This window comes from Callospermophilus lateralis, chromosome 9, assembly GCF_048772815.1.
Source record: "Callospermophilus lateralis isolate mCalLat2 chromosome 9, mCalLat2.hap1, whole genome shotgun sequence".
Classification (NCBI taxonomy): domain Eukaryota; kingdom Metazoa; phylum Chordata; class Mammalia; order Rodentia; family Sciuridae; genus Callospermophilus; species Callospermophilus lateralis.
Window position 1 is genome coordinate 76083676 of NC_135313.1, and position 13220 is coordinate 76096895.

A 13220-nucleotide genomic window follows, 5' to 3' on the forward strand; every position below is an offset into this window, starting at 1 on the left:
TGTGATTACATTTCTCTAATATTAATTATCTCTACGATCTTTTTACCATTATAAAATCACCTTACTTGCAATAACAGGTTTAGATAACACTCAATAGATACTAAGTCTCAAATAGAGCTAGGTTTCACAGGTTGTATCTTGTGCATCAGCGTCTTCCTCTTCAGCTACTGCCTACTCTGGGTGCTCATGCACAGCTTGGAGGGAAGAGGGCGATTTTATCACCATCCCTTTACTGGTTGGTTGTTTTGTCTTTAAGAACTAAGGTAAACCAAGTTCCCAGGCATGCTTTAGAAACTTTATGTGAACTGTAGGCATCTACTTTCTAGGGAAGAGGGACTCTCTGCCTATGACTGACAGAAAATCCCTCTCGTCCCTTGCCACACTTTATTCCCCACAGCATGAGGCTTACCCCGCTTTAGAAAGTGATCTTGCTTTAAAAAAATAAAAAACAGAAATTAAAGGAGAGACTTCTAAGTCTTACCAATGAATCTTTAATAAAAGACTAAAATTTGGAGGGGAAAGGCAAAGGAAGAATTTCACTGCCTATTTTATATTTTACATTCCTCTAAAGAGTCCAAATTTTTTATAATGTGGTAATGATTAAACAAGAATATCTAGATAATGGCTAAAATCTGAAATAGTTTTATCAGTCTAAATAATGTTACTTTATGAACAATTCACCTTTTCACATCTATCAATTTACAGAAATATGAAGGCAAAAAACTTAGAGGACCCATATAATTCGAGCAGCATAAACTGTTATATGAGAAAGAGATCATCTGAATTTGGTTGCCCACTTCACCAGCTTTCCCTGAACATCAAACTGTAAAATATTTAAAAATAAATGAGAACTGGGTGCCCAGCGGCACACACCTGAATCACAGTGACTCAGGAGGTTGATACAGGAGAATGGCAAGTTTGAGGCCGGCCTCAGGAGCTTAGAGAGACCCTGCCTCAAAATAAAATATAATAAGGGCTGGCAATGTAGCTCAGTGGTAAAGCAACCCTGGGTTCAAAAACAATTCAAAAAAACAAATAAATGAGAGAATTAAAATAATGAAAAAAAAAAGTCATTTTTTAGCTTCTCCTTTGGTGATAAGAAACAGGAAGGCAAGGAATCAAAAACTAGAAAACCATGCATCACCTGGGAAAAGTCCAGTGTGTACAGGAGAGAACTGTGGTCTCTTCTGGCTCCCCCCGCCCCAATAAGATTATGGTTTTAATGTAGAATATTGGCTTCATCGCTTATTTTCTTGATAAAAGCATAACTGTTTCTTACCTGGTCACAAATCAGTTCCCATTTTTTCTCATTGTCATATTGACGCAGTAACCTGGCTTTGTCAGGAGGTAGGTTCATAGCATTCTGTAAAAAAAAAAAAGGAAAAAGGAAAAAGGTCTGTCAGTAAATAACAGGTAGGCAGAGCAAAGACTACACTATGGCCCTTCAGTGACAGACTTTCATTTCCTAGTAGTAACTGAGTCAGTTAAAACACCCTGCAGAAGACATTAAAAATCAAATTGGTTTGACGGAGGAAGGAAGCTCTGAAGTCCTGTGAGATGGTCTGCTCTTAACCATCAGACTTGCATTTCAGCAAAGGTGATGCTTTGTTTCTTCATATCACATCAGCCTCCCTTTGGACTCCACAAAAAGGGCAGAAGTGGTTCTTCAGAAGGTAACTTCTCAATTTCTTCTTAAAGCACTATGGTGCCTCCAGGCACAGAAAGCTCTAAAAGAAAACTCAAATGACCAGAACCACCAATAGCATCAACTTTTTACTCACTTTGATGAACAAGGAGTAAAAAAAATGAATTTTTGAAAATGACAACAGAATTGTTTTCTGTCCTTCAAGACATGTAAATATTAGCGACCTTAATTCTTAGGTCAGCTACACTGGTATATGGAGTTGAGTTTGCAGATGAGAGACTGACCCTGAGTCGAATGAAATGTCCTCACCTCAGCATTCATACAACCCCTCTGTTAACTCATCTTCTGTAGTGCTGCTCATGCATTTTCCTACACATTCATGTGTTATGAATCTATGTTCAAATGACCAATCATATGCATTTTCAAGATCCTTAAGCTTGAGTCTGAGCTAAGATATTTGTGACAACAGAACAAGGAAGGGTGAGGAAGGGTGAGGGAGCCCCAGAAGGAATTCCAATCTGTTCCCTTGGCTGCCCCAAAGTTCCCATGCTCTAAACAACTGAGCTAAGTAGTTAATTAATGTATTATGAATATTAATTGTCTGGCCCATGCTCTGGCACCAGCACATTAAACATATGGATCAACTACAATGCAGTTCCTGATTTAGATCAATATTTTAGTAGACAAAAGCAAAGGTCTTGATCTTTTAATATTCAACACTCCAGCTCTCTAGAGGACATGGCTTATAGTGAAACAGCTCCCTTAGCCTGGTTACTATTGCATGTCAAAGGGCAAAACAAATTCAATAGAGGCAAAAGTAGGTGAACTACTCTAACTTAATGGCAAATTCAACTTGATGATTTTGATAGATTGAATTTAAGAGAAACTGCCTGGGTTAAATCTAATGTTCAGATTGGTATGCCTTGAATTGATCTACAACTATTAATTTTAATCTAATCTGTCATATTTTAAAACTAATAGTCTGTTTTCCAAATATTTAATTTTTAAATTACCCCCAAAGCTGAGAATATCAATTGAACAGCTTTGGACTCCAGAGTTTTCAATGGTACTCCTAAGGCTTCTTAGATACAAAAATATCTAAATAGGAAAAACACTTTCATATAATCTGTCTCCATGGAATATCTACTTAAACCAGAATAGAAAACACCTACTTACATTTATTAGTTATAACAATTTAACAGTATTAAACAACAACCAACAGTATTATTCAACAACCTGGAATAAGGCAAAGGAGAATTCCATGTGTATCTTTTGGGGATGGAATATTATTTACTGTTAAATAACCAGTCTACCTTTGCTTATTTTACCCTGGAGATGGACTTTTTCCCCTTATACCAGTTTTGACCCTCAGGTTAGTACCTCTCAGAATGATTATGCAGAAAATAGAAACAAGGTAAGTTAAATGAGTTTTCTTTTCCTTGATTCCTTATTAATTTCTTGAGATATAAAGGAAATAAGAATGCCTGAACTCCTACAAGGTATCAAAGCACTATATTAGGCATTGTAAATATATAACCTTGCTTAATATTCTATTTCATAAGAATATGAGATAGATAAAACTTTCTTTCTCCATTTAATGGATTGGGAAACAGACCCGGGAGAAATCGATTAAGGATGCAAAAATCAGCAGTAGGACCAACACTTAAGTCTGTTAGATTCCCAAGGACATGCTGTAAAAGTACCATCAAGTTCTTCTGTGGCAAAGCAAAAAGGCAAATAACCAACAACCTCCTACTAGGACTCTGTTGGACACTTGTGGAAGCAGTCAGGAAACTCTGCTACAGGAATTAGATGGCTCTGTGTTTACTGCAAAGAGAAAAGTAAGATGCTCCTTCTAGACCAACTTTCTGGGTTTTGTGTGTGTGTGTGTGTGTGTGTGTGTGTGTGTGTGTGTGTGTGCGCGCGCGCATGCGCGCACACACGCTAGGGATTGAACCCAGGGCCTTGTGCATGCAAGGTAAGTACTCTACCAACTAAGATATAGTCCCAACCCCATCTTTCATTTTGATTAAACAATCTTCCATTCAACAAATGGTCATGAAGCACTGCTCCTTCACAAGCATTCTGTGCCGTGCTGGGTGACAAAGGGGAAACTAGACACACAAAGGGCAGAGTTTTTTAAATTCTGGCAAATCTTGAGAGAGGTTATTAGACTGTAGGTTTAAATTAGAGGATTGGGAAAGGACACTTAGGGAAAAAGTAGCAATTAATATGAATCCTAATGAAGGAGGAGGAGTCCGTCAAGTCAAGAGTGGACAAAAGCACGCTGGGCAGACAAAAATATTGGAGACTCAGGCAAGAAAAAACTTGGTGTTTTCAGAGAGCACAAAGAAAACCAGTTTGGCCAAAAAGAAAGTAAAAGAGAAAGAATGAGAGAAAGATGAATTCGGACATGTGAATCAAAGCCATATCATGCCAAGACATGCAGGTCAAGGCCAATAATTTTGATTTTTGTCTGAAGTGCAATGGGAAGCACTGAAAGCTTTTAAATAAGGACATACACAAGCACACTGTTTTACAAAGGTGCTACACAGAGGAGTGGTTACATAGCAAGCGTGGAAGCAGAGAGGCCATGAAGGGGCCAGGTCAGGAATTCAAGTGAATGATGGTGGCTTGGATGAGGCTGGTGGCACATCAAATGAAGAAAAGCAGATAGATGAGAGAAATATTACGTGAAACTCGCTGGTGAGGCCTAAGGGCTGCAAGAAGTGAGGCGCTAAGCAACTCAGTGAGACCCTATCTCTAAATTAAATACAAAATAGGGCTGGGGATGTGACTCAGTGGTCAAGTGTCCCTGAGTTCAATCCCAATATAATGCCTAGTGACATATCCAGCTTGAGTTACTAGGTACATAGAAGTCCATTTTATCAAAGGGATACCCAAGAAAAGGCAGCATAAATCTTGAGAAGGTGGGAAAGAATAAGATTTCCCAGTAGCCCTGTCTGGGTCTGTGATGACGATGAGATGCCCAGGCGGACAGTCAAGCAGGTAGGCACGTACATGATTGTGGGGGTCAGAAGAAAGATATATATTTCCCTAAAGAAGAGCCTTAGGAAATGATTCTGAGCCTGATAACTGGTTATTGCCAGGAAAAGTAGCTCAACATCAATACATCAGAACTAAAACTATACTTGGTAATCATTCACCAAGCATCTCAAATAACTCCTTTCATGAGTCAATACTCTGAGTTGCTCAGGTGTACACTATAAAGCTTAATTCTACAGGGACTAGGAGGAAGCAGTTCTATTTAAAATCAGATACTCCACAGAGGCCTGTCTGAAGCTCAGGGATGTTGTGATTAGCTGGTCATAACTGCTCCAAAATTTCTTTAGAGTAAACTCATTCCTTTTGTGCTATAAAGGGCAGGACTCTAGAGTCTAAGCTAAATGTTTACACAGGTAATGCACAAAAGAGTCCAAGTTATTTTCTGAGAAAAATATTGGCTCTGTCTCCAAATCCCTTTGTTCCCTGTATAAAAATGGTCTGCTCTTCTATTTGGCTGAAAAAGTAAATCAATTTCCAAGTTTTCTAACACAGTGACAGCTCTACTTCACCCAAACTTAGGGATATCTGTGAGACAGGACTCTTTTTCTTCTTGTGATCCATCACCCATTTAACATTTACTGGACTTTGACCATGTGCCAGAACATCTGCACTGTAGGCAAATGAAACAATTTAATCATAACATTGTTGCACACCAGTCCTGCCAAAGTCCCACTGAAGATATATGATATTTGAGTTGAAAAGGTTAGTGGACACTAATTATCTATTTTCTAGATTGTACAAGTTCCAAGCTACAATAAATTAGACCATCTCAGAGTTCTGTAAGGAATATCTCAGAGTTCTGTAAGGACAGTGTAGGGCAAGACTTTATTAGGTGGGTGCTGAAATTGGGCTCACTAGATTCCAACCCTGACTACCACTTACTACTGGTGATGAAGAAGCACACTATTTAAATCAAAAAGCCAATTTAATGAATAATCTAGAGTCAAAAAGCTAATATACGTAATACAAATCTAAAGGTCAGAGAATCAGGTCAGAATCAAAGAGAAGGTTCAAAATCAGTAAGACATATATTTAATGATGGTCTGAGAGATCTCAGGCACTAAGGCTCTTTGCATGCATTATCCAATTTAATTTGTCTTATAATCCTGACACGTAGGCATTATCATCCCCACTTAACAGAAAGGAAAGTGAAGGTCAAGAGGGGTAAGTAACTCCTCTATGCATGACATAGGGGGCAAGCAAGGTCTCAAACGGCAGGGCTGATCACCCTTTTTCCATGGCACAAAAGCTGAAACCCTTCTAAAAACCTGACTTGTCTGAATTAAGCAATCTGACAATTAAACCTGAATACTCAGAGACAGAGTAATCAGCATGTAAAGGTGAAAGTGTATGGTATTATTTAGGCTACTGATATTTTCAGATAAAATACTGACATTTCAATACAAACTTCAAAGAACTTAAAAAATGTAAATGACAACAAAAGTGGCCAGGCTAAAAGTAGACAGCAAGATGTGGCAGCAAGTCACAAAACACTTAATAAACCCTGACAACAATCAAATCAAGGTGCAGAGACAAATGTGAGTTAAACTCAGGCTTTGATGAAGACTAAATGAAGCAAGAGAAAAGGTAAATTCACCAATCCAAAACACAGCGCTTCAGATGACAGCTTCAGAGGAAGGCAGTTACTTTCTGTTACGTAAAGCAGGGCATGCTTTGTGCTTGGCCTGGGTGTGTGGGGAGGAGGGCAAAGACGGGCAATGAATGGCACAGAGTGGCTATTCATATTTGTGAGATGCAATTATATATCTACCATCCATTAACAGCATAATCTTGGGTCAATTATTTCAACTAAATCTGCTTCTCAACTGGTGTAATGAAAGGGTTCGTGATGGTGGTGATGGGGACAATAATAATGACATTACCTGCCTGTGGAGTCTGAGAAAAAAGAAGCTAGACAATGCCCATAAAAGAAAGCACATGGAAATCCCTCAGCACGTAGATATTATTCATACAACCTTTCATTATTGCAGATAAAGGTGTGAACAAAGATATGAATAAAGAAAAGAGAGGGCTGTGAGCACACATAAGACCAAGTGAGGTGACGGCAGACCAGAATTTAAGTTACTCAAGAGGCAGTGAGAAGTCACCTGCTGAGGAAATAAATATCTAAGGAAAAAAAAAAAAAGCCTTTTTAGGGGTCCTTAAAGCAACCAGGTGACAAAGAAGGGAAAAAAATCTTTACCAGCTGATAGGGGATTAACATCCAGAACATATACAGAACTCAAAAATCCTAACACCAATAAGCAAATAACATAATCAATCAATCAATAGGTAAAAGAACTAAATAGATATTTCCCAAAATATGAAATGCAAATGGCCAACAATACATGAAAAAATGTTCAGTGTCTCTAGCAATGAGGAAAATGCAAATCAAAACTACACTGAGATTTCAAGTCACTTTAGTCAATAGCAACTATAAAGAACACAAATAATAATAAACGCTGCTGAGGATGTGGAAGAAAAGGCACACCTGAGTATAGTTGGTGAGACTGCAAATAGGTACACCCAAGTATTGTTAGTGAGACTGCAAATTAGTAGAACTACTCTGGAAAGCCGTATGGAGATTCCTTTAAAAAAGTAGAAATGGAGCCGCCATGTGACCAGGTATCCCTCTCCTTGGTAAATTTCCAAATGATCTAAAATTGGTTTACTAATAGTAATATAGTCACCTCAATGTTTATAGCAACACAATTCACGAGAACCAAATTATGGAATCAGCCCAGATATCTGCTATAAATTAATGGATCAAGAGACTCTGTGTGTGTGTGTGTGTGCGCGCGCGTACGCACGCGCGTGTATGCAATGGAATATCACTCAGCCATAAAGAAGAATGAAATTATGGCATTTGCCAGTAAATGGATGGAACTGGAGAACATCATGCTCAGTCAAATAAGCCAGACTGGGGGGTAAAAAAAAAAAAAAAAAAAAAAAAAAAAAAATCAAGGGGCCAATGCTTTGTCTCATATGTGGAAAAACAAAAGGGAAAGAAAGTGGAGGAGAGGAGGTAGGATATCATAAAGATATAGGGAAGATCAGTGGAGTAGAATAAAGAGATCAAGAGGGAGAGAAGAGGGATGGAAAGGTGAGGAAATATGGAATGTCTTGAAAAAAAAAATCACGTCATAAGCATGTATGAATATACCACAGAGAATTCCACCTTTATGTATATGTAAAAGCATGAATCAAAAACAAACAAACAAGCAAAGGGAAGATCAACAGAGGAAGGAGAATTGGGGAGGAAAGAAGGGAGAAAAAAAGGGCTTCCCCTTTATTCTTGGGATTAAAATTAAATTCCAAGCATGTATAATTTTGACAAAATTTTGTCCTGAGTGATATACCAATTCTCCTGAGTTTGCTTTAAAATTGCAAAGTTGGAATTTAATTTTAATCCCAAGAATAAAGGGGAAACCCTTTTTTCTTCCTTCTTTCCTTCCCAATTCTCCTTCCTCTATTGAGAATTACACAACTACTATGTGTAAGTAAAATTTTTTAAAAAAAAATCAAAGAGAGATCTAAAATGTAGAGGAAAGGGACTAGGGGAGGGAGGCAGGAAGGGGAAAAGGATCTACTGGGGAATGATACTGGCCAAAATATATTGTTACATTGTATGGATGGATGAATACATAACAAATCCCACCACTGTACACAACTACAATGCATAAAAATAAAAAGCGACCAAACAAACCTTCCCATTGATTCTTCCCACATTGCTGTGTTCAGCTTACACCATTATCAGCAGAACAGGTCAAGTTACTTGGTCCTGAGTGATGTGCCAATTCTCCTGAGTTTGCTTCAAAATTGCAACAGAGGAGGGCAGCAGGAGTGTGGTTGGCAGTCAACACATGCCCACCCTTCTGTTAACTCACTCAAAAGCTGTCTCCTCCCATGACCTATATTCAATGGTCTAGGCAACTACCTGGCATCTAAGTTTGAACATCTTCCTAGCCTCAAGGATGCTGCTAAAATGTGTTCAGTTTCTTTCCTGGCACAGGACTCAGGCAGCCAACCAAATAGCTCCCCAGAATGAATCATCACAGTCAGTCATCTTTCATTGTCACTGCTATTTTTATTAAATCATCAAAGGTATTAACATCATTCACTGTGGTCAGCAAAGCCACAAAGGGAGAAATGAGTCTCCCTAATCTAGTTACCTCTATAAAATAAAATCTGACTGGAAAGCTGACTTTTCTGGAGAATGAGGCCTCTTATCTCCCATTCACAATTTTGATTCCACGCTATTTTCATAGAAGGCTTTCTTTTTCTACATATTGAATGAGATACAAATTGACTCTTTTATGTCACTTTTTTATAATCAAACATATAAATCTATACTTTTTGACCACATAACTTCTTTGTGATTACATAACTTCTGTGTGACAGAGAAGTACAGAGCTGGATGGTATGATTATTATATTTTAGCTCTTCTATAACCATAAACACCTATCTTTTACAGGTGACCAGATAGATTGAAAATGGTGAAGACATTTGTCCAGATTCATACAACTGGATAATATAGTGGAAGAGCAGAGAATCCAGGCCAAAGGGGAAGTTAGATGTTGGTCAAAGGAAGTGAGTGGTAATCAGTATAAGCTCTGAATCTAGTGTACACATGGTGACTAAACAATACTCTACTGTCTACTTAAAATTTGCTAAGAGGGCAGGTCCTAAGTGCCCTCACACCCGACCTCCCACCCACACAAGGAGGAGGGAAATAAAGTGGTATCTATGAAGGTGATGGACATGCTCATTAGCTTGACTGTGGTGATCATTTTATGATGCATACGTATACCAATATTAAGTCATAAAGTTTAATACATGTAACTATTATTTGTTCAATTATATCACAATAAAGTTGGTAAAAAATAGAATCCAGGAGGACATGTCGACTACTTTCTTCATTATCATTTACATGTGTCCAGGTATATTCACATGTAGTGTGAATGAACACACACACACCACACACACACACAAATATATTTGAGTAAATCAAATCAAATAATACATGTAAAATAGTAGCACAAACTCCCACAGTTAGCATTCAACGTATATTAGATATTATTCTAATTATTCTAACTTCAAGGAATATATGAATTTCTTACACTTTCATAAGTCTCTTTTCCTGACTCTACAGTTTTCTTACTGCCATAAGAAGTATCACCACTTGCCACTCTCTTCATCTCTCCTCCTTGATTTGGGGTTTCACCCTCATAAAACAACTCGTTTTGTTTGTTAAATTAATGAACCTCTGGGAAATGGAACGTTGGTTTTTTATCTGTAAACAAAACCCAAACACACTTCTCAAATCTCATGTGAATGTTTTAAATTAGTCACATTTTTGCTGTCTTTTAAAATGTGAATGAAAAAGAGGTTATTAATATTACTTCTATTTAATTGAAAGGTTTTTTATCACCAATGTGGGTGAAAGTCAGTGGGAGAGCCAATCTCATCCACAAAAGCAGAAACGTATCCCTACAGCGGCAGTGACAGGGGACCAGTTTGCCTGCAGTCCATCTTCTTACTACTATATGACTGGATTAAGTGATCAAAAACAAACATCAAAACCACATATCACTCTTCTGGCCATGATGCCAGTTCCTGACATACAGATTCCTATTACATACAAATACAAGTACAGGTAATAATGGAAATTATCACTTATTCGATTTCTTTCAAGCCTCATATTTCATTAGAGGCCTGATATCTGATCCCTTGACATATTCTGGAATTCACAGTCTTCACCTACATAGTGCCAACCGCTGTGCCAGGAGCAGTGTGCTCATGCAGACATCTGTGAGCCAGGCCTCAATAACATGAGTCCTCACTTGACTAGTGAGAGAACACCTTCACAAGCAAACATTAGACAATATGAGACCAAATATATTCAAGTACTAGGCTTAATGACACAAACCAAACTGAGTCAAAATACAGAGAAAGGGTTCTTATTCAACTGATAAATATTTACTTCCAAGGACATAAAATTCTGTAGAGCAAAAGCGTTTTGATCACTGACGGCAAAATTTGCCGCAGTCTAGCTGGGCACAAATCACCGAGCCGCCACAAAGCACTTGTATGTTCAAACAGGAAACTTTATTGCCGTGGCTCCACCAGCACTCCAGCACACTCTCCGAGAACTCTCTCAGCTCTCCCCCAGGCTCGGTGCCTACCCCACTCTCATGGGAACTCCAAAGTAGAGGGCAGAGGCAGCAGGAACCGCCCTATTCCTGAGCCACCCTATTGCAGGACAGCAGGGGTCCATATACAACTGAATACACAGCTTAACATAACCATCATCATCTCAATGGCTCTCAACCACTCCCTTCTGGCAGAATGCCATGCATCATCCCTGACTGGCTGTGGCCCTCAACAAAAATTCAGATTATAACCTATTAGATTGCCAGGAGATTTTACCACAATCAAGCCTAAGCTTTTTGATTTTCACCTATGGTGAAAGCAATATATCTTTTCACCTGTTCTATTCCTCGGAAATCCTGGCCTCATTCTCCCCCAATCTCTACTAAAAAGAAGTCCCCCATTTCCCCTTTAATTGATTAGGATCATCATTAGTCTCCCTCTCCTAACAGTTGTTCTGAAAATGACTACTGAATCTCATATTCACCATCAACCCAAACTCTCTACCTCACACTCTTCAATCTCATGATGAGGATCACCAAAAAAAAATAGTTCAGTCAATTAGGGTCAAATCTTCTGAGACAATGAGAAAAAGTATTCTTTTGTCTTAAAAATGAGTATCTCTCCACATCATGATCAAAAGTTATAGCCTCAAATTTAGCTGCTCCTAATTTACAAAGTAACTAGAACTTCAAAGGTAGACTCACTATAATATGGAAAGTAATGGTTCCCCAATATTTCCTCACCCTAATCCTAACAACCTGTGAATATATTTCCATTAAGATTTGATTTATTGGGCCTAGGGTTGTGGCTCAATGGTAGAGTGTTTGCCTCACACACATGAGAGGTACTAGGTTTGATCTGCAGCACTACATAAGAATAAATAAACAAAATAAGGTATTATGTCCATCTACAACTAAAAAATAAATATATTTTTATTTTTTTTATTTTTTTATTTTTTTTAAATCTTAATAAAGATTTTTTATTGTGTTCAAAGCCCTCTCTCAGGCTTGTCTTGGAGAAAATCCTTGTGTGTGCATATGTGCACACGCACCCTCATTATTCAGTCCATTCTTTTTTTTTTAAAGAGAGAGTGAGAGAGAGAGAATTTTAATATTTATTTTTAAGTTATTGGCGGACACAACATCTTTGTTTTTTAAAAAAGATTTTATTTACAGGTATTATTAAGAATCCTAAGGGTCTGGGGTTGTAGCTCAGTGGTAGAGCACTTGTCTCACATGTGTAAGGCACTAGGTTCAATCCTCAGCTCCATATAAAATAAAGGTATTGTATCCATCTACAATTTTAAAAATATACTTTTTTTTAAAGAATCTTAAAATGGGGAGATATTCCTAGATTACTTGGGTGGGACCAACATATTCACACAGATCCTTAAAAGAAGTGTAAAAACAATCTTTTATAAAAGAAAAAGAAGCACTGGGGAAGATACAGAGAAAGTAGAATCCTTAAAAATTATTTTTAGGAATGTAATGACGTATACCCACTATGGAAAAAGGTGTATTACTTCTTTAAAAAGTTAAAGATAGACTCAACAGATAACCAAATATACCCAAAGAACTGAAAACAAATTCAAAGAAACACTATAGCAGCAATATTCAGAACAGCCCAAAGGTAGAAACAACCCAAGGGTCCAAAAGTAGATGAATGGATAACAAAATGTGACATATACATACAAAGGTGTATTTTCAGCCATTAAAAGGAGTAAAAGACAACATGGATGAACCATAAAGATATGCTAAATGAAAGAAACCAGAAAGGACAAATACTGCATGATTCCACGTACTTGAAATATCTAGAATAGGCAAAAATCAGACAAAAACTAGGTTACCAATGACACGGAGGAATGAAGAACAGGATTACTATTTGACAAGTACAAAGTTGTGTTTAGTGTGTTGAAAAAACTGGAAATGTGTAGAGTGATGGTTGTATGATATTTGAATGCATTCATGACATTGAATTGTATACTTGAAATTGGTCAAAGTGGTTATCTTTATGCTATGTATAGTTTACCACAATGCAAAAAATAGCTTAGGATGGTGGGAGAAGTCATAGTGATGCTATGTGAGAAGGACTTGATCATCGATGTTGGCTCTGAAGACAGAGGAAGGGGCCAGAAGAAGGGGCCAGAAGACAAGGGCTGCAGACGGCCTCTCAGAAATGACAGAGCAGTGATTCTCCCTCAGAGCTTTCAAAATGAATGGAGCCAGGAGGGGACCATGATTTGAGCCAGTTAACTTGTGACAAATTTCTCAACTACAAAACTATAAGATAATAATACCCAGTTGTTTTAAACCACTGTATCCAGTAATTTGTTATTAGAGAACTAATATTCTTGCTG

The 13220-nt window shown here is 37.8% G+C and overlaps 1 protein-coding gene across 3 annotated transcripts in view; it reads right to left on the minus strand.

Moving 5' to 3' along the window:
• Positions 1-13220, minus strand: part of Fmnl2 (formin like 2) — a 282989-nt gene that overhangs the window by 121679 nt on the left and 148090 nt on the right. For all 3 annotated transcript variants that reach the window (XM_076865569.1, XM_076865571.1, XM_076865570.1), the window contains exon 2: positions 1280-1363. In XM_076865569.1, the coding sequence (XP_076721684.1) occupies positions 1280-1363 (84 nt within the window). The remainder of the gene's footprint in view (positions 1-1279; positions 1364-13220) is intronic.